This window comes from Oncorhynchus nerka, linkage group LG6 (assembly GCF_034236695.1).
Source record: "Oncorhynchus nerka isolate Pitt River linkage group LG6, Oner_Uvic_2.0, whole genome shotgun sequence".
In the NCBI taxonomy this organism is placed as follows: Eukaryota; Metazoa; Chordata; class Actinopteri; order Salmoniformes; family Salmonidae; genus Oncorhynchus; species Oncorhynchus nerka.
Window position 1 is genome coordinate 1750979 of NC_088401.1, and position 22691 is coordinate 1773669.

General features: G+C 45.2%; 2 protein-coding genes across 2 annotated transcripts; one reads left to right on the forward strand and one right to left on the reverse strand.

Annotated features, from left to right (window-relative positions):
• Positions 1-7162: 7162 nt before the first annotated feature.
• Positions 7163-22071, forward strand: LOC115125447 (cysteine/serine-rich nuclear protein 1-like). The gene is made up of 6 exons (XM_065019210.1): positions 7163-7581; positions 15865-16069; positions 18279-18544; positions 18759-19052; positions 19212-19808; positions 19877-22071. Exons 2-6 carry the CDS (start codon positions 15874-15876, stop codon positions 20213-20215), a joined length of 1692 nt encoding a protein of 563 aa, XP_064875282.1. The 5' UTR covers positions 7163-7581; positions 15865-15873; the 3' UTR covers positions 20216-22071.
• LOC135572149 (proline-rich proteoglycan 2-like) lies at positions 11288-12786 on the reverse strand. The gene is made up of 3 exons (XM_065019181.1): positions 12783-12786; positions 12334-12486; positions 11288-12069 (listed from the first exon to the last, which is right to left on the reverse strand). The coding sequence occupies exons 1-3, from the start codon at positions 12784-12786 to the stop codon at positions 11288-11290; spliced, it is 939 nt and encodes a 312-aa protein (XP_064875253.1).
• Positions 22072-22691: the final 620 nt, after the last annotated feature.

A 22691-nucleotide genomic window follows, 5' to 3' on the forward strand; every position in this document is an offset into this window, starting at 1 on the left:
GGGAGAACATCATCTGACTATACAGGACCCTACTGTAACCTGGGAGAACATCATCTGACTATACAGGACCCTACTGTAACCTGGGAGAACATCATCTGACTATACAGGACCCTACTGTAACCTGGGAGAACATCATCTGACTATACAGGACCCTACTGTAACCTGGGAGAACATCATCTGACTATACAGGACCCTACTGTAACCTGGGAGAACATCATCTGACTATACAGGACCCTACTGTAACCTGAGAGAACATCATCTGACTATACAGGACCCTACTGTAACCTGGGAGAACATCATCTGACTATACAGGACCCTACTGTAACCTGGGAGAACATCATCTGACTATACAGGACCCTACTGTAACCTGGGAGAACATCATCTGACTATACAGGACCCTACTGTAACCTGGGAGAACATCATCTGACTATACAGGACCCTACTGTAACCTGGGAGAACATCATCTGACTATACAGGACCCTACTGTAACCTGGGAGAACAGCACCATGCAGACAGCACATTTAGACAGCACCATGCAGACAGCACCATGCAGACAGCACATTTAGACAGCACGATTCAGAGAGCACCATGCAGACAGCACCATGCAGACAGCTCCATGCAGACAGCTCCATGCAGACAGATCCATGCAGACAGCTCCATGTAGACAGCTCCATGCAGACAGCACCATGCAGAGAGCACCATGCAGAAAGCACGATTCAGAGAGCACCATGCAGACAGCACCATGCAGACAGCTCCATGCAGACAGCTCCATGCAGACAGCTCCATGCAGACAGCACCATGCAGACAGCACAATGCAGAAAGCACCATGCAGACAGTTCCATGCAGACAGCACCATGCAGACAGCACAATGCAGAAAGCACCATGCAGACAGTTCCATGCAGACAGCACCATGCAGAAAGCACCATGCAGACAGCACCTTTTAGACAGCACCATGCAGACAGCACCATGCAGACAGCACCATGCAGACAGCACCATACAGACAGCACCATGCAGACAGCATCATGCAGACAGCACCATGCAGACAGCACCATGCAGACAGCACCAGGGAGACAGCACCATGCAGACAGCACCATACATGCAACACCATGCAGGCAGCACCAGGGAGATGGCACCATGCAGACATCACCTTTTAGACAGCTCCATGCAGACAGCACCATGCAGACAGCACCATACAGACAGCACCATACAGACAGCACCATGCAGACAGCACCATTTAGACAGCTCCATGCAGACAGCACCATGCAGACAGCACCATGCAGACAGCACCATGCAGACAGCACTTTTTAGGCAGCACCATGCAGACAGCACCATACAGGCAGCACCTTTCAGACAGCACCATTCAGACAGCACCATGCAGACAGCACCATACAGACAGCACCATGCAGACAGCACCATGCAGACAGCACCATGCAGACAGCACCATACAGACAGCACCATGCAGGCAGCACCTTTCAGACAGCACCATGCAGACAGCACCATGCAGACAGCACCATGCAGACAGCACCATTTAGACAGCACCATGCAGACAGCACCATGCAGACAGCACCATTTAGACAGCACCATGCAGACAGCACCATGCAGACAGCACCATTTAGACAGCACCATGCAGACAGCACCATGCAGACAGCACCATGCAGACAGCACCATGCAGACAGCACTTTTTAGACAGCACCATGCAGACAGCACCATACAGACAGCACCATACAGACAGCACCATGCAGACAGCACCATACAGACAGCACCATGCAGACAGCACCATTTAGACAGCACCATACAGACAGCACCATGCAGACAGCACCATACAGACAGCACCATGCAGACAGCACCATGCAGACAGCACCATGCAGACAGCACCATACAGACAGCACCATGCAGGCAGCACCTTTCAGACAGCACCATGCAGACAGCACCATGCAGACAGCACCATTTAGACAGCACCATGCAGACAGCACCATGCAGACAGCACCATGCAGACAAAACCATGCAGACAGATCCACTGAACCTCTGTTAGAGATTAAACAGTCCTAACACTGAACCTCTGTTAGAGATTAAACAGTCCTAACACTGAACCTCTGTTAGAGATTAAACAGTCCTAACACTGAACCTCTGTTAGAGATTAAACAGCCAGAACACTGAACCTCTGTTAGAGATTAAACAGCCAGAACACTGAACCTCTGTTAGAGATTAAACAGTCCTAACACTGAACCTCTGTTAGAGATTAAACAGTCCTAACACTGAACCTCTGTTAGAGATTAAACAGTCCTAACACTGAACCTCTGTTAGAGATTAAACAGTCCTAACACTGAACCTCTGTTAGAGATTAAACAGTCCTAACACTGAACCTCTGTTAGAGATTAACAGTCCAGCCAGAACACTGAACCTCTGTTAGAGATTAAACAGTCCTAACACTGAACCTGTTAGAGATTAAACAGCCAGAACACTGTTAGAGATTAAACAGCCAGAACACTGAACCCCTGTTAGAGATTAAACAGCCAGAACACTGAACCTCTGTTAGAGATTAAACAGCCAGAACACTGAACCTCTGTTAGAGATTAAACAGTCCTAACACTGAACCTCTGTTAGAGATTAAACAGCCAGAACACTGAACCTCTGTTATAGATTAAACAGCCAGAACACTGAACCTATGTTAGAGATTAAACAGTCCTAACACTGAACCTCTGTTAGAGATTAAACAACCAAAACACTGAACCTCTGTTAGAGATTAAACAGTCTTAACACTGAACCTCTGTTAGAGATTAAACAGTCACAACAACACTGAACCTCTGTTAGAGATTAAACAGCCCTAACACTGAACCTCTGTTAGAGATTAAACAGTCCTAACACTGAACCTCTGTTAGAGATTAAACAGCCAGAACACTGAACCTCTGTTAGAGATTAAACAGCCAGAACACTGAACCTCTGTTAGAGATTAAACAGTCCTAACACTGAACCTCTGTTAGAGATTAAACAGTCCTAACACTGAACCTCTGTTAGAGATTAAACAGCCCTAACACTGAACCTCTGTTAGAGATTAAACAGTCCTAACACTGAACCTCTGTTAGAGATGAAACAGTCCTAACACTGAACCTCTGTTAGAGATTAAACAGTCCTAACACTGAACCTCTGTTAGAGATGAAACAGTCCTAACACTGAACCTCTGTTAGAGATTAAACAGTCCTAACACTGAACCTCTGTTAGAGATTAAACAGTCCTAACACTGAACCTCTGTTAGAGATTAAACAGCCAGAACACTGAACCTCTGTTAGAGATTAAACAGTCCTAACACTGAACCTCTGTTAGAGATTAAACAGCCAGAACACTGAACCTCTGTTATAGATTAAACAGACAGAACACTGAACCCCTGTTAGAGATTAAACAGCCAGAACACTGAACCTCTGTTAGAGATTAAACAGCCCTAACACTGAACCTCTGTTAGAGATTAAACAGCCAGAACACTGAACCTCTGTTAGAGATTAAACTGCCCTAACACTGAACCTCTGTTAGAGATTAAACAGCCAGAACACTGAACCTCTGTTAGAGATTAAACAGCCAGAACACTGAACCTCTGTTAGAGATTAAACAGCCCTAACACTGAACCTCTGTTAGAGATTAAACAGTCCTAACACTGAACCTCTGTTAGAGATTAAACAGTCCTAACACTGAACCTCTGTTAGAGATTAAACAGTCCTAACACTGAACCTCTGTTAGAGATTAAACAGTCCTAACACTGAACCTCTGTTAGAGATTAAACAGCCAGAACACTGAACCTCTGTTAGAGATTAAACAGTCCTAACACTGAACCTCTGTTAGAGATTAAACAGCCAGAACACTGAACCTCTGTTAGAGATTAAACAGCCAGAACACTGAACCTCTGTTAGAGATTAAACAGCCAGAACACTGAACCTCTGTTAGAGATTAAACAGCCAGAACACTGAACCTCTGTTAGAGATTAAACAGTCCTAACACTGAACCTCTGTTAGAGATTAAACAGCCAGAACACTGAACCTCTGTTATAGATTAAACAGCCAGAACACTGAACCTCTGTTTAGAGATTAAACAGCCAGAACACACTAAACAGCCAGAACACTGAACCTCTGTTAGAGATTAAACAGTCCTAACACTGAACCTCTGTTAGAGATTAAACAACCAAAACACTGAACCTCTGTTAGAGATTAAACAGTCTTAACACTGAACCTCTGTTAGAGATTAAACAGTCACAACAACACTGAACCTCTGTTAGAGATTAAACAGTCACAACAACACTGAACCTCTGTTAGAGATTAAACAGCCCTAACACTGAACCTCTGTTAGAGATTAAACAGTCCTAACACTGAACCTCTGTTAGAGATTAAACAGCCAGAACACTGAACCTCTGTTAGAGATTAAACAGCCAGAACACTGAACCTCTGTTAGAGATTAAACAGTCCTAACACTGAACCTCTGTTAGAGATTAAACAGTCCTAACACTGAACCTCTGTTAGAGATTAAACAGCCCTAACACTGAACCTCTGTTAGAGATTAAACAGTCCTAACACTGAACCTCTGTTAGAGATTAAACAGTCCTAACACTGAACCTCTGTTAGAGATTAAACAGTCCTAACACTGAACCTCTGTTAGAGATTAAACAGTCCTAACACTGAACCTCTGTTAGAGATTAAACAGTCCTAACACTGAACCTCTGTTAGAGATTAAACAGTCCTAACACTGAACCTCTGTTAGAGATTAAACAGCCCTAACACTGAACCTCTGTTAGAGATGAAACAGTCCTAACACTGAACCTCTGTTAGAGATTAAACAGTCCTAACACTGAACCTCTGTTAGAGATGAAACAGTCCTAACACTGAACCTCTGTTAGAGATTAAACAGTCCTAACACTGAACCTCTGTTAGAGATTAAACAGTCCTAACACTGAACCTCTGTTAGAGATTAAACAGCCAGAACACTGAACCTCTGTTAGAGATTAAACAGTCCTAACACTGAACCTCTGTTAGAGATTAAACAGCCAGAACACTGAACCTCTGTTATAGATTAAACAGCCAGAACACTGAACCCCTGTTAGAGATTAAACAGCCAGAACACTGAACCTCTGTTAGAGATTAAACAGCCAGAACACTGAACCTCTGTTAGAGATTAAACAGCCCTAACACTGAACCTCTGTTAGAGATTAAACAGTCCTAACACTGAACCTCTGTTAGAGATTAAACAGCCAGAACACTGAACCTCTGTTAGAGATTAAACAGTCCTAACACTGAACCTCTGTTAGAGATTAAACAGTTAGAGATTAAACAGCCCTAACACTGAACCTCTGTTAGAGATTAAACAGTCCTAACACTGAACCTCTGTTAGAGATTAAACAGTCCTAACACTGAACCTCTGTTAGAGATTAAACAGTCCTAACACTGAACCTCTGTTAGAGATTAAACAGTCCTAACACTGAACCTCTGTTAGAGATTAAACAGTCCTAACACTGAACCTCTGTTAGAGATTAAACAGTCCTAACACTGAACCTCTGTTAGAGATTAAACAGCCAGAACACTGAACCTCTGTTAGAGATTAAACAGCCAGAACACTGAACCCCTGTTAGAGATTAAACAGCCAGAACACTGAACCTCTGTTAGAGATTAAACAGCCAGAACACTGAACCTCTGTTAGAGATTAAACAGTCCTAACACTGAACCTCTGTTAGAGATTAAACAGCCAGAACACTGAACCTCTGTTATAGATTAAACAGCCAGAACACTGAACCTCTGTTATAGATTAAACAGCCAGAACACTGAACCCCTGTTAGAGATTAAACAGCCAGAACACTGAACCTATGTTAGAGATTAAACAGTCCTAACACTGAACCTCTGTTAGAGATTAAACAACCAAAACACTGAACCTCTGTTAGAGATTAAACAGTCTTAACACTGAACCTCTGTTAGAGATTAAACAGTCACAACAACACTGAACCTCTGTTAGAGATTAAACAGTCACAACAACACTGAACCTCTGTTAGAGATTAAACAGCCCTAACACTGAACCTCTGTTAGAGATTAAACAGTCCTAACACTGAACCTCTGTTAGAGATGAAACAGTCCTAACACTGAACCTCTGTTAGAGATTAAACAGTCCTAACACTGAACCTCTGTTAGAGATTAAACAGTCCTAACACTGAACCTCTGTTAGAGATTAAACAGCCAGAACACTGAACCTCTGTTAGAGATTAAACAGTCCTAACACTGAACCTCTGTTAGAGATTAAACAGCCAGAACACTGAACCTCTGTTAGAGATTAAACAGTCCTAACACTGAACCTCTGTTAGAGATTAAACAGCCAGAACACTGAACCTCTGTTATAGATTAAACAGCCAGAACACTGAACCCCTGTTAGAGATTAAACAGCCAGAACACTGAACCTCTGTTAGAGATTAAACAGCCAGAACACTGAACCTCTGTTAGAGATTAAACAGTCCTAACACTGAACCTCTGTTAGAGATTAAACAACCAAAACACTGAACCTCTGTTAGAGATTAAACAGTCACAACAACACTGAACCTCTGTTAGAGATTAAACAGCCCTAACACTGAACCTCTGTTAGAGATTAAACAGCCAGAACACTGAACCTCTGTTAGAGATTAAACAGCCCTAACACTGAACCTCTGTTAGAGATTAAACAGCCAGAACACTGAACCTCTGTTAGAGATTAAACTGCCCTAACACTGAACCTCTGTTAGAGATTAAACAGCCAGAACACTGAACCTCTGTTAGAGATTAAACAGCCAGAACACTGAACCTCTGTTAGAGATTAAACAGCCAGAACACTGAACCTCTGTTAGACATTAAACAGCCAGAACACTGAACCTCTGTTAGAGATTAAACAGCCAGAACACTGAACCTCTGTTAAGATATTAAACCGTCCTAACAACACAAACTCTCTCCCTCCCTATCTCTGTGTGTGTGACAGGCTTTTCCCTTAACTGGAAACCAGCAACACCAGGTTGATATTGAGCTGAGTCATACAGACTTCTCCCTTAGCTGGAAACAGCAACACCCAGAGACATGACACTGATGAGATGACAAGACAAATCCCTGTCAGGAGAAATCATTCCCGAATGGGACACAATGAAGTACATGTTCTGTAGCCTACTTTTCCCACTGTACCCATACCATTTATTTCCCTCAACGCATCTCCATTCATTTACGTTGTGTACTTTACATATTCATCCTCCACTATTTGTTTTGTTTTTCTACTGGCAGAATAGATCGCGGAATGAAATAGCCCAGTTAAACCAGGAAGTTGTCTCTCGCTCGGAAAGCAGGAAGCAGCGTGGGCTGGCCTGTCTCTCTGCGTCACCGCCTGCGTCACACGCCAGGAGTGGGTTCTCCAGTGACTATAAGGCCGCGTAGCGGAGCAGTCTGCCACAGACAAGGGGAAGAAAGGCTGTGGCTGGTACGGACGGTGCTGTCTGTCTGGCTGCAATAGAAACAAAAGCGAGCGGTCTGTTCGAGCATAAAGCGAAATTGTGTCCCTTGGATTATACATCGTTACTCTAATGGTGATCGGATACCCGGGTTATTGGTGAGTAGCGGCGCTGTTGGTTATTTAATACCGTTCTGTGTCATTTACGTTGTAAAAGCTTCGGGGTGTAGACGCAATAGTTTGGATGATCTATGCTCTGTCACCACAGTAGAAACGGCAGTGGCGCTAATCATTTTCCTCATGATATGTTGGTTACATTGTTGCAGACTTACACATTATAGACAAAGCTGTGTGGTATTTAAATGACGATTACAGGGTATATAATGAAATGGTTCAATTAGTTAACGGTCGCTTTTTGTATAAATCCGACGTGTCTTCTCAGCAGAGTTGGTCTATTAACACTTTTCTGTTTTAAACATGTTTTTGTCGGTGTTCTGGCTTTTAATAAATCAAGTGATTGTAACATGTTGCGTGGAGGACAGGTGAAGATAAGACACTGGATAGTGTTTTCTGCTGAATGACTAGAAACTAGGCTGAGGATTTTATAATGACATGCCAATATCCATGGTAGGCTATTATAAAGCTATTATAGGACTATTAGGCTAGTTGATTTAGGCGATGTTGAAGTTTTAATTCTGGTTTTCCTACAGTGTGTTGAATACATTCATTCATCAGTTCGCCTCTAGTGGTGCGACCGTCTCTGTAAAGCCCAAATCAAACGTGTTCACGGCTGGATCTCAGAATACAAGGCAGGGAAACGTACTTCTCCCCGCGTCGACGACATCCAACGCGTCAGTTATTCCGCTCACTTTATTAAGCCAATCAATGCTGGTATCGCGGGGAAATAAATAGGCAGAAAAGTCTGTTTGTGCATTATAACGGGTGGTTAAGTGTGTCTTTAGTGTTCCGTTTAGCTGCCAGTGACAATAACACATTTCATATTTGAAAACATGAACTTGATGCCTTTGTTGAATTGAAGACCTGGCCTGTAGTCTAGGCAGGATACAGCCGAGGAACTAAGCTCAGTTCTTTCTAAACTGCTGTTAGCTACAACTCTCCTCACATTCTTCATCCAACAGAGCAGGAGGCAGACACAGTGGCTCCTGTAGGACGACATAACAAGATACAACTGTATTGTAGATTATCATGAGGATTACATTGGAATACCTACACAGTGTATGTGAATTGAGCTCTCTACTGTCGCTCGGCAAACAGTTTGACCCCGTTGATGGTGTATTTGCACTGTGGTTTCGGTTTAATCGGAGCCGACTCCTGAAGGCAGCCAATACGGTATGAGCTGCCCTCTCACGGTTGATGCAAGTGTTGTCATAGAAATGCTCATTCATCACAAAGAGGAACGATCGGGTCAACATGGGGTAGCTGACCACGGATCATCAGACGTGATATAATGATTGACTGCCACATCAGAAATGAGTCTGCGCTTTTCAAAGGTGTGTTGATCGCATTGTTATTGAAAAAGCCCAAAACAGAATCAATGCCCATTTGATCATACATGATTGATTGGTTGATTGATGCAATCAGACCGTTAATCAGGGGCATTCATATGCCACTTGGCGCAAGGAATCCCTTTCATTGTTCAATCTCTGTCTGATTACCTGACAATCACCGCTTGATAGTTAGTAACTAGAGGCTTGATTATTCTGCGTTGGGGCACACAATGTTTAGAAGACAAACAAATCACGAGTTTCTATGTTGTCTGGAAGGCCTAGGCTATTTTCAATGCATGTTTTTGTATAGTAATATTTTGATGAGTGGAATGTAACACTGTATTTTACTCAGCGGTTGATGTAGTGTGTATATTCGGCTCTAGCCTAGTCGTCTCCAGTCGTCTAGTCATTGAGCTGTTCTCTAGCAGCTCAATGATCCTTTGTCTACAGTCAGACCGCTGCACGGTGTCTGAGGTTCTATTCCACGGGGCAACTTTCTTTTGAAGGATATTTTGTTTGTCATGTCTTCATGAGTATTATTTGTATTAATCTTGTCTGTTGGCTTTTTCATTGTGACTAAGGCAGTTCCTCTTTTTGGCATTTTACTGAGCATCTAAAACGGAATTATTGATTTGATCATAATGTTTCACCTCTACGGGATCATAATGTTAAATACTCTACGGGATTGGTGGCCCCTGGCGGCTAATGTGATTAGCATGAGGTTGTAACAAAACATGTCCCAGGACATAGAAATATCTGATATGGGCAGAAAGATTAACAAGAATTTAATCTAACTGCACTGTCTAATTTACAGTAGCTATTACAGTGAATGAATACCATGATATTGTTTGAAGAGAGTACACAGTTATGAACTTGAAAATGTATTAATAAACCAATTAGGCACATTTGGCAATCTTGAGACAACATTTTGAACAGATATGCAATGGTTCATTGGCTCAGTCTAAAACTTTGCACATACACTGCTGCCGTCTAGTGGCCAAATTGTAAATTGCGCCTGGGATGGAATAATACAGTATGGCCTTTCTCTTGCATTTCAAATATGGTGGTACAATAAAAGCATGTTTTATTCTTTGTATTATCTTCTACCAGATCTATTGTGTTTTATTCTCCTACATTCATTTCACATTTCCACACACGTCAAAGTGTTTCCTTTCAAATGGTATCAAGAAAATGCATATCCTTGCTTCAGGTCCTGAGCTGCAGGCAGTTTTGATTTGGGTCATTTTAGGCGAAAAATTGAAAAAAGGGGTCTGATCCTTCAGATCATGTAACACAATTACAGCTCACAGGAAATGTATATTTTCCAGCTTTAATTGTGATAATAACCAAGTATCATATTTTATAACCAATAGATAATTAAATAATATTTTCTCACACAGCCCTCGTGTTTTGAATGTGGCCGCTATAAAATTACACGTTGAAACAAATTAAATGTTGAAACAAATGCGCTCTCATTCACGAGTTGCGTTAGAGGACATATCATATTTGGCAGGTCTTCCACAGGGGGAGTCATCCTCATTTCCTGTCTCACCTAGGCTGTGTCCCAACTGCTGGTGCCCTTTGTAGTACCCTACCCCATACGGGCCCTTACATGTCCAGATCCTCCTAATGAACAAACCTACAGAGGACAGTGATGCTGCAGGAATCAGGAAATCCGAGACAGACACGGAGACAGTATATAGATTATTTTAAATAGCCACTTCCTGTGCACTGTGGCACATGTTTCGCAACTACAGGAAACTGTTTAACTGACACACACACAGCTCCTCAGCTGGGAGAGAGAGAGAGACAGCCTGTCTGTCTCTTGTGAATGTTGTTGGTCACAGAGAATGGCCCCGGCTTTGTCTCCGGACGGGGGGGGGGGGGGATTGTGTGGTGGGGCGTGCTGTCCCTCTGTGTGGGAGGGGGGTGTTGTCTGACCGTCTGACCACACACAGAGCAGGCTCCTGTCTCCAGGGAGTTAATAAGAGTTGATGAACAGAAGCTGGTGTCTGGTTTATTATGCCTACCACAGCAGATAGCAGAACGAAAGTGAAAACTATAACAGTCCTCTTCTTTTATAGTGTCCCTTCGTTTCCTCGTCCCTGGGGTGAGTTTGGCTTCTGCATATGTTTCAGACACGCAATAAAAATCAAATACTACTGGTTTGATTTCCATCTGCAGTGGTTATCTCAATGTATAAATATTATCATTGACTTTAAATAGACATGTAGTGAAAAAGCTTAGAGCAGTGGCAGGTGTCATCAGACATTAGTGAAACAGTGACATATAAAGTGTTTGACTGGGAACCTCTGGCAGGCTTTCTGGGCTCCATGTTAAACAGGTCCAGGGTTTGTCTAATGGACAGACTGCTCCACACTACCTTGTCTGGGAGACTGCTCCACACTACCTTGTCTGGGAGGCTGCTCCACACTACCTTGTCTGGGAGGCTGCTCCACACTACCTTGTCTGGGAGACTGCTCCACACTACCTTGTCTGGGAGGCTGCTCCACACTACCTTGTCTGGGAGGCTGCTCCACACTACCTTGTTTGGGAGACTGTTCCACACTACCTTGTCTGGGAGGCTGCTCCACACTACCTTGTCTGGGAGACTGTTCCACACTACCTTGTCTGGGAGGCTGCTCCACACTACCTTGTCTGGGAGGCTGCTCCACACTACCTTGTCTGGGAGGCTGCTCCACACTACCTTGTCTGGGAGGCTGCTCCACACTACCTTGTCTGGGAGGCTGCTCCACACTACCTTGTCTGGGAGGCTGCTCCACACTACCTTGTCTGGGAGGCTGCTCCACACTACCTTGTCTGGGAGGCTGCTCCACACTACCTTGTCTGGGAGGCTGCTCCACAATACCTTGTCTGGGAGGCTGCTCCACACTACCTTGTCTGGGAGGCTGCTCCACACTACCTTGTCTGGGAGGCTGCTCCACACTACCTTGTCTGGGAGGCTGCTCCACACTACCTTGTCTGGGAGGCTGCTCCACACTACCTTGTCTGGGAGGCTGCTCCACACTACCTTGTCTGGGAGGCTGCTCCACACTACCTTGTCTGGGAGGCTGCTCCACACTACCTTGTCTGGGAGGCTGCTCCACACTACCTTGTCTGGGAGGCTGCTCCACACTACCTTGTATGTAGGTACGGTGGCTATACGGTCCGGTACGGTGACTATATTATGGTGGATGGTTTTTCGAAGTGGTTTGTTTGACAATCAGATGAAAACATTACCAATCAACATGTGGAACTGAGCCTGAGCTGATCGTGAAAACATAAGTAAACAGGTATAGATGTTGACATGCCACAGTATCCCGTCTAAGAACAGCATATCTCCGGCATCTTATCCAGGTTGCTTCTTCAGGTTATTGTAATGCAGGGCAGCCGTGCTACAGACTGTCCCCGGTCCCTGATTGGCTGCAGGGTGGCCGTGCTACAGACTGTCCCCGGGCCCTGATTGGCTGCAGGGTGGGCCGTGCTACAGACTGTCCCCGGTCCCTGATTGGCTGCAGGGTGGCCGTGCTACAGACGGTCCCCGGTCCCTGGTTGGCTGCAGGGCGGAATTAACCTCCAGCCATAGTTTCGGGCTTGTTGACCTAATCAGTGTCAGGTAAACTCACTGCAGTCACTCAGTCAGGAGACATGACCCACTTCTGAAACCTTGGGTCTGTTCTTGCTCTTACCCCCCCCAGTCTCTCGCTCACCCCTGCTCTCTCACCCCTCTTCTCTTTCTTTCTCACCCCTCCTCTCTCTTTCTTTCTCTCTCACCCCTTCTCTCTCTCTCTCTCACCCCTGCTCTCTCACCCGTGGGGGCTGTGGGTGGCTATTGGATTTGTCATGTCTTACTCATTGTTATGAAGAACGCTAATCTTATCTGTTTCTAACAGACACGATTTCAGAACAATTTGAGATGGTGGATGATATGGTTGAAATGACGTGGATGACTCTGTCTCAGCTGAGTATCAAATCAAACTTTTGTCTTGTTTTGTAGAGGTTACCGTGAAATGGGTACATTTACATTTAAGTCATTTAGCAGACGCTCGTACTTACAAGCCCGTAACCAACTGCACAGTCCAAGAAGAAAACAATATTCTCCAAGTAGAATAAAATACAAAGTAATAATAGACGAGTAATAATGAGGCTATATACAGGGTATTACGGTACAGAGTCAATGTGGAGGCTATATACAGGGTATTATGGTACAGAGTCAATGTGGAGGCTATATACAGGGTGTTACGGTACAGAGTCAATGTGGAGGCTATATACAGGGTATTACGGTACAGAGTCAATGTGGAGGCTATATACAGGGTGTTACGGTACAGAGTCAATGTGGAGGCTGTATACAGGGTATTACGGTACAGAGTCAATGAGGAGGCTATATACAGGGTATTACGGTACAGAGTCAATGAGGAGGCTATATACAGGGTGTTACGGTACAGAGTCAATGTGGAGGCTGTATACAGGGTGTTACGGTACAGAGTCAATGTGGAGGCTATATACAGGGTGTTACGGTACAGAGTCAATGTGGAGGCTGTATACAGGGTATTACGGTACAGAGTCAATGAGGAGGCTATATACAGGGTGTTACGGTACAGAGTCAATGTGGAGGCTATATACAGGGTGTTACGGTACAGAGTCAATGTGGAGGCTATATACAGGGTATTACGGTACAGAGTCAATGTGGAGGCTATATACAGGGTGTTACGGTACAGAGTCAATGTGGAGGCTGTATACAGGGTATTACGGTACAGAGTCAATGAGGAGGCTATATACAGGGTATTACGGTACAGAGTCAATGTGGAGGCTATATACAGGGTGTTACGGTACAGAGTCAATGTGGAGGCTGTATACAGGGTGTTACGGTACAGAGTCAATGTGGAGGCTGTATACAGGGTATTACGGTACAGAGTCAATGAGGAGGCTATATACAGGGTGTTACGGTACAGAGTCAATGTGGAGGCTATATATAGTGGGTACCGGTACAGAGTCAATGTGGAGGCTATATACAGGGTATTACGGTACAGAGTCAATGTGGAGGCTATATACAGGGGTTACGGTACAGAGTTAGTGTGCTGGGGAACAGGTTAGTTGAGGTGATCTGTTCATGTAGGTGGGGATGAAGTGACATAGGTAACAAACAACGAGTAGCAGCAGTGTACAGAAGGGAGGGTGGGGGGGCGTCAATGTACATTTTCCGGTGGCCATTTTATTAATTGTTCAGCGGTCTTATGGCTTCGGGGGGGGGGGGGGGGGGGTAGAAGCTGTTGAGGAGCTTTTTGGTCCTAGACTTGGCGCTCCGGTACTGCTTCTCTCACGTCACCCCGCTCCTCCGCTCCCTCCACTGGCTTCCAGTTGAAGCTCGCATCCGCTACAAGACCATGGTGCTTGCCTACGGAGCTGTGAGGGGAACGGCACCTCAGTACCTCCAGGCTCTGATCAGGCCCTACACCCAAACAAGGGCACTGCGTTCATCCACCTCTGGCCTGCTCGCCTCCCTACCACTGAGGAAGTACAGTTCCCGCTCAGCCCAGTCAAAACTGTTCGCTGCTCTGGCCCCCCAATGGTGGAACAAACTCCCTCACGACGCCAGGACAGCGGAGTCAATCACCACCTTCCGGAGACACCTGAAACCCCACCTCTTTAAGGAATACCTAGGATAGGATAAAGTAATCCCTCTCACCCCCCCTCCCCCTGAAAAGATTTAGATGCACTACTGTTCCACTGGAGGTCATAAGGTGAATGCACCAATTTGTAAGTCGCTCTGGATAAGAGCGTCTGCTAAATGACTTAAATGTAATGTAAATGTAAATGCTTGCCGTGCTATAGAGAGAACAGTCTATAACTTTGGTGATTGGAGTCTTTGACAATTTAATGGGCTTTCCTCTGACATCACCTATTATAAAGGTCCTGGATGGCAGGAAGCTTGTGATGTACTGGGCCTCTATAGCACGAGGCGTGTTCTGCTGGGCCACACAGAGCAGCACACAAATGTCTTGTACTCAGCAGAGACCATTGTACATTTCACTCAGACAGACATCTATGGTTGTAGCAAAGCCAGCCTTTTAGGCCTATGCTCTGATATTAGAGCCCATGAAAACACCACCAGGGTTTATTCTATTAGCGTAAAGGATATTATTCATAGTATGATAATCAGATGATGTGATAATGGTTTGTGTTTTAACGTGAGCGCAGTAATAATACTATTGACCTTGAGGCCTTCCTGTGTAGGACGCCTGTCATCATCACCATTAATCACCTCTGCTGAAATCACACTGCAGTTATGACATGTTGATTTAGCCAATTATGCTCATTGAAAACTTTCTAATATGTTAACCCCTCCCCCCTCCACCCTGTGTTTCTCAGATCAGGTCCATGCTAGCTAGCACCATGCTAATAACCCCTCCCCCCTCCACCCTGTGTTTCTCAGATCAGGTCCATGCTAGCTAGCACCATGCTAATAAGCCCTCCCCCTCCACCCTGTGTTTCTCAGATCAGGTCCATGCTAGCTAGCACCATGCTAATAAGCCCTCCCCCTCCACCCTGTGTTTCTCAGATCAGGTCCATGCTAGCTAGCACCATGCTAATAACCCCTCCCCCTCCACCCTGTGTTTCTCAGATCAGGTCCATGCTAGCTAGCACCATGCTAATAACCCCTCCCCCTCCACCCTGTGTTTCTCAGATCAGGTCCATGCTAGCTAGCACCATGCTAATAACCCTGTCTCCTCTACCTGTGTTTCTCAGATCAGGTCCATGCTAGCTAGCACCATGCTAATAACCCCTCCCCCTCCACCCTGTGTTTCTCAGATCAGGTCCATGCTAGCTAGCACCATGCTAATAACCCTGTCTCCTCTACCTGTGTTTCTCAGATCAGGTCCATGCTAGCTAGCACCATGCTAATAACCCTGTCTCCTCTACCTGTGTTTCTCAGATCAGGTCCATGCTAGCTAGAGCCATGAGCGGTCTACTGAAGAGGAAGTTTGAGGAGGTCTATGATGAGGACCAGTGCTACTCCTCGTCCTCCTCCCGGTCGTCCTCAGCTTACTCCGGGTGGGACTCGGAGGGCGAGAGCTGCTACTCAGACACCCTTGACTCAACACCCAGCAACCCTGGCTCTCCAGACACACATTGCAACAGTGAGTATCTAATCTACTTCCTCAGGCTTCACTATGTCATGACCACGTCTGATAGTGGATGTTATGCTGGTGAAACAGACTTACTGCCTCACACAGAGCAGCTCATTAAAACAGACTTACTGCCACACACAGAGCAGCTCATTAAAACAGACTTACTGCCTCACACAGAGCAGCTCATTAAAACAGACTTACTGCTGTTAGCAATTGGATATGTAGATGGGTGAGCCGGTCAAGGATCGATTCAGACTAAGTGGTAAATTTTATGACAAGTAAACAGTTTATTCAGAGTGAAAATATGTATTACAACGTAATTACGGCTCTTCCGTTAGTTCGTGTGGAACATTTACATTTACATTTAAGTCATGGAACAGCAGGCAGAGAGAGCGTAAACAGTCAGCACAGCTCTTATATACGTCACAGAAAGTAGGTTGACCCTAGGAAGATCGGATCTCCGGATTGGTTCAGCTGGTTGTAGTCTGTAGTCTTCCGCCATTGGCTCAGTTGTCTGTCCATCATCGTAGGATCTTCTTCGGGCACAGTGTTCGGTTAAAATTAAAAGGAGATTGTGTGTAATGTGGGAGCTATCCTGTAGGGGACCCCACAGGCTTTACTGTGAGTTGTAGCCATGTAATTAGCAGTAAGTTAGTCACCTGCATACGAAATAGCAATTCCTTACACTGCCTCACACAGAGCAGCTCATTAAAACAGACTTACTGCCTCACACAGAGCAGCTCATTAAAACAGACTTACTGCCTCACACAGAGCAGCTCATTGAAACAGACTTACTGCCTCACACAGAGCAGCTCATTAAAACAGACTTACTGCCTCACACAGAGCAGCTCATTAAAACAGACTTACTGCCTCACACAGAGCAGCTCATTAAAGCATATGTCTGTCTGAGTACCTTTATATTCCAGGCCCTGGTTTTGGGTCAGTGGGGGGTTGGCGAGAAGGGCAAACGGTTGTTAGGTTTCCCAGGATGGCAGGGAGCCAGAGAGCGAGCAGGATGGCAGATGGCCAGGCAGAGAAAACACACAGAGCCTTGTCTGGGCCCTAGGCAGTCACCCAGCACAGGTGCTGCCTGCCTGCCTGCCTGAGGAGGGAGGGATGGAGAGGAAAGGCATGTTGGAGCATGAGATTAAGGGTGATACTTAGTTCATCTAAAGGAGATAGTTGAACACCACTGGTAGTATAACAGACCTTAGGAGTCAGAGTGGAGCGTTTGTCCTCTGAGTTTTTCCTAGTCACCGTGCTTCTACACCTGCATTGCTTGCTGTTTGGGGTTCTAGGCTGGGTTTCTGTACAGCACTTTGAGATATCAGCTGATGTACGAAGGGCTATATAAATACATTTGGTTTGATTTATCAGGTGGATGGATGTCGCACTGAAACAGCCTCTGTCTCTGCTGCAAATGGCACCCTTTAGACCAGGGCCAATGGGGTGCCTTTAGACCAGGGCCAATGGGGTGCCTTTAGACCAGGGCCAATGGGGTGCCTTTAGACCAGGGCCAATGGGGTGCCTTTAGACCAGGGCCAATGGGGTGCCTTTAGACCAGGGCCAATGGGGTGCCTTTAGACCAGGGCCAATGGGGTGCCTTTAGACCAGGGCCAATGGGGTGCCTTTAGACCAGGGCCAATGGGGTGCCTTTAGACCAGGGCCAATGGGATGCCTTTAGACCAGGGCCAATGGGGTGCCTTTAGTCCAGGGCCAATGGGGTGCCTTTAGTCCAGGGCCAATGGGGTGCCTGCTATGTGGTGGCTACAGGCAGCAGCACCATCTCCTATTTCATGCTGGGTCAAGGGTCAGGTCATACTGGGGTTTAACATCTCCCCCTGTCCTGGGTCCTTTCTGGTTCTCTCCTTCTCAGTTTTGGTCTTTCATCCAATCCCATTCTTTGTAAACAACAGGTGTAGACTAACAGTGAATGATTACTGACGAGCTCTTCCCATTGGCACCCTATACCCTCATCATCCCTCCCCCCTAACTATTACCTGGCTAGGACCGCTCATGAGGTCTCTTAAATATCTGTCGACTAGGTGGAAGGCTTATGACTAAAGAGTTATCTGATTTATGCTACCATCTAGTGGCAGGAGAAGGGAGTGCAGTTACTTTGACAAACTGCAATTCCCTTAATGGCTCTTGTTCTTGAAAGCTGTTTTTACGTAATGGGCAGTGATAACACCAACTCTCTCTCTCTCTCTCTCTCTAGCCAAGTCCATCCTGAAGAAGGCTAAGCGTGAACGGCTAGTGCGGGGCAACGTGACCTTTGACATGGTGACAGTGTTTGTCTTCCCACGGTGTCAGGGCTTCAGCAGCGTGCCCAGTAGAGGGGGCTGTTCCCTGGGCATGATGCAGCGCCACAGCGCCCTCCGCAGGTACACCCTGGATGAGTACGCTGTGGAGCAACACACCCTCCGTCGGGAGAAACTCCTCGACCGCCTCCGAGAGGAGAAACTGGACGCTCTCAAACAGAAAGTGAGCCCTGGGAGACACACACACACACACACACACCCATATGTGGATTAGATAGTTATGAAGCTAATATGCAGCAGTGTCTGCTGGTGAAAGGTTTTATTCCTGGTAGTGTAAAGGTTTTATACCTGTAACGAGGGGTTCTAGCTCTCTTCTCCAGAGAAAACCCCCACACATGCATCACAATGATCCTAACCCCCCCGTCTCTCCCTCCCAGCTGACTAAGGGAGGCACGGTGGAGTCGGAGGAGGCTGACTGCCTCACCATCGAAGACATCCCAGAGGACGAGATGGACATTAGCAGCTGTAACCTAGACGATGGCTCCTTCCTCCACCCCTACCCCTCCAAGAGGAGACATGCCCTGCTGAAGGCTGCAGGGGTGAAGGTGGAGAAGGAGGAGAAGAGACAGCTGCAGCAGCTCAGAGTGTCCAGGGAGGACTGTGGGTGTGACTGCCAGGGTTTCTGTGAGCCAGAGACCTGCGCCTGCAGCCTGGCAGGCATCAAGTGTCAGGTAAGACACTCGCATATCATCATTTCTTCAACTTCAACGTTAACAGTAAACTGTAAATACTTTATATTCAGCAGTGGTTATTTGTCCTCTGTAATACAATATTCTGATCCCTCCGCGACAAAGCAGAACCTGATTTTTAACGTTCTCTTCTCTCCCCAGATGGACCACTCGTCATTTCCCTGCGGCTGCACTAAGGACGGCTGCGGTAACCAGGAAGGTCGTAAAGAGTTCAACTCCAGCCGGGTTCAGACCCACTACATCCACACCATCATGAAGCTAGAGCTGGAGAAGAGACTGGAGGAGACGTCTGGACCAGAGGAAGAGGACCCGGGAGAGACCACCTTCTACTTCAGCTCAGAGCTGGCATCGGTCGGGGAGAACAGTTGTACCAGTGACATGACAGACTCCTCTGCCTCCTCGGGGGGGAGTGAGGACTCAGAGGAAGGGGCGGAGTTAGGCCGGGAGGACGATGTGGATGAAAACGGACTGAGCCGCATCCTCAGCGACAACGACTATAACGTAAACAACTACGTTGTTAATGACAACCGCTGTTGCCCCGAGCAATGGCTACAGCAGCAGCAGCAGGCATCGTCCATGACGACAACAACACAGATGTTGGGAGGGTTTAGCACAGCAGACTTCCCAGAGGAGAATGACAATTTAGAGGTGCACACAGACAACCGGGCCATGGCCATATCACTGTTCGATGATACCGCTAACCAAGGCAACGGTCTGTTCTACCACAGCAGCTGCAGAATCTCTAACCCCTCATCTCCCTCAGTAGATGGCACCGCTGCCAGCCTGTCCTCAGTAGACGCCCCAACGCCCTCTCTCCCTCCGTAGACTGCCCCAACACCCCATCCCCCTCAGTAGATGGCACCGCTGCCAGCTACATGGACCTCAGCCTGTCCTCAGAGTCTCACCTGGAGTTCTTTGATGGTTTCTGTCTGGGTCCTTCCTCCCTCTACAACTCCCTAACGGAGTACCAACACATGGACAACTTCTTTCACTTCCAGTTGCCTAGTTACGCCAGCAGCCAATCACAGGCCATCGACCCCGGGACCTGCCTCCTGGAGTCTCTGATTGGTCTGCCAGAATCTGACCCAGAACCCCTTGTAACGTTCACAGACAATCAGCTGTTGGAAGAAGCTGTCAGGGGTTAACTATCGGGACCTGAACCGCCAACTGTGTTCTGGACTATGTAGTGAATTAGGGGGGATGGGGGTCAGTGTTCTGGACTATGTAGTGAATTAGGGGGGATGGGGGTCAGTGTTCTGGACTATGTAGTGAATTAGGGGGGACGGGGGACTGCTGTTGGAAGAAGCTGTGATTTCTCTCTTGCCTTCCAATTGTTAGCAAAGCAGTTGGTAATTATCGCTTTATAAAATGGCAGCTAACGTTTCAGTTGGTAATTATCGCTGTATGAAATGGCAGCTAACGTTTCAGTTGGTAATTATCGCTGTATGAAATGGCAGCTAACGTTTCAGTTGGTAATTATCGCTGTATGAAATGGCAGCTAACGTTTCAGTTGGTAATTATCGCTGTATGAAATGGCAGCTAACATTTCATAAAAGTGAGATTTAAAATAAGTAATTTTCTACATTGTAGAAATAATAGGGAAGACCCATGAAACCTATGAAATAACACGTGTTGGGTTTTATATGTCGCTAAATGTCAACCTCAGAAACCAAGAATGGTACAGCTGGGTATTCATTAATACATTAAATTAATACATTAAAACAAAAATGGTTTTCAAAAAACCTATAACTGTCAAGACATATTATTATTTTAATTTATTTCTTTTCAGATTTTCTATTTATTTTCAGATAAAAAAAACTACTAAAGCTATGCTGAAGCAGCACTGTGGTTTGATATTTATAACCTGGAAGTGCAATCTTTCCTTATGTGTCCCAAATGGCACACTATTCCCTATGTAGTACCCTACTTCCCATAGGGCTCTGGTCTAAAATAGTGCACTATATAGGGAATAGGGTGCCATATGAAACTGAATCCGTATTAGACATAGTCGGCAATATGGGATTATAGAAAAGACCATTGGGAAAGTATTTAATATCTGTTCTCTTATTGTATAAACAACATTTTGGTTAAATTATTTGAGTAGTTTGATCTAATTTATGACATGTTGGGCAATAAGAGATTGGTGTTTACTCAGGGGGGCTATGGCCTAATCATTCCCTAAACCCTACGCCATTGTGGAGATCTGAGGTGATTTGATTGGTATAAGCAATATAACGAAAACTTCCACCTAGCCTATCAGAGCGCAAGGGGGAGCTATTACCATATGGACTGCACCGGTCGGATCCAATCAGCTCTCCACACGTGTAGGGTTGATGGGTCGATTCGGCCAACGTCACAGTGCTTCTGTTTGAGCTGTGGGACTGTACCGTGTTCCTATTTTATAAATCAAAATGTAGAATTCTGGCTCTGCTGTAGATACTGCTATCTATAATGTTACCATAGAGAATCACTCTTATTTTATTAATCATTTGTGTAGATTGAAAGAATTCTAAATCTGTCACTGAAATAATTTTATTCAGGAAATGCAAATTGTGTTTGTTTTTTTTAAACTATTGAAATCTTTGTAATAGATAAATATAGACTTATTATGAAAGCTTTTGCTTTCCAGTATTTTTCATATGAACTCTGAAATGCCACTAAAACAAAATGGATTAGAAAAGTATCCATATGGTTGTTGTGACTGAGACAACGTGATATTTTATGCAGAAAGACTCAGAAGTTGTGTGTTTGCCTCATTAAGTCCTCAAGCAGACCTCATTTGCTTACGTGGAGATCATCTCATTGAAATAAAACCCAAAGCTACGAACAGAACACAGCTTCTCTGGTGGAAATGCAGCTAAATAAAGACATGGGTATTTATTACATTCCTGAATGGAAACCAGTTTTTCATCGTCACTCGGACAGTTTTTAAAAAGCTGTTCATTTCATTCCCTTTTTGGACAGTTTTATTTTATTTTAATAAAATCTTTTCTTAAATGCTTGACTTTGTACATCTTGGTCTCTATTCCCATTCTGTTCTTTAGTGTTCAACCCCGTCAGATTTGTACTCCTTCACCGTAGGTCTTTCTGTTGGTCAGTTGATGCTTTGCCTTTTATAACCCAACAACAGAAAATAAATGTTTTTTTTAACTGCACTGGTTCGCTGGACCTTACCTTCAGGAAGTATTCACACCTGTTGACTTTTTCCCACATCTTCTGTTATGAATTTAAAATGGATAAAATGTAGATTGTTTTTGCCACTGGCCAACATCTTTTTCAGTATTTTTTTGTTTGGGGGGGGGGGGGTACAAATGAATAAGTGAAAAGCTGAAATGTTTTTTTGTCTAAGTATACAACCACTGTTATGGCAAGCTTAAATAAATTCAGGAGTAAAAATGTGCTTACGGGTACCGGTACAGAGTCAATGTGGAGGCTATAACTTAATTGAGGAAAATAAGAACAATCCGAAATTCCTTTTTGATACTGTCGCAAAGCTAACTAAAAAGCAGCATTCCCCAAGAGACGATGGCTTTCACTTTAGCAGTGATAAATTCATGAACTTCTTTGAGAAAAAGATCATGATTATTAGAAGGCAAATTACGGACTCCTCTTTAAATCTGC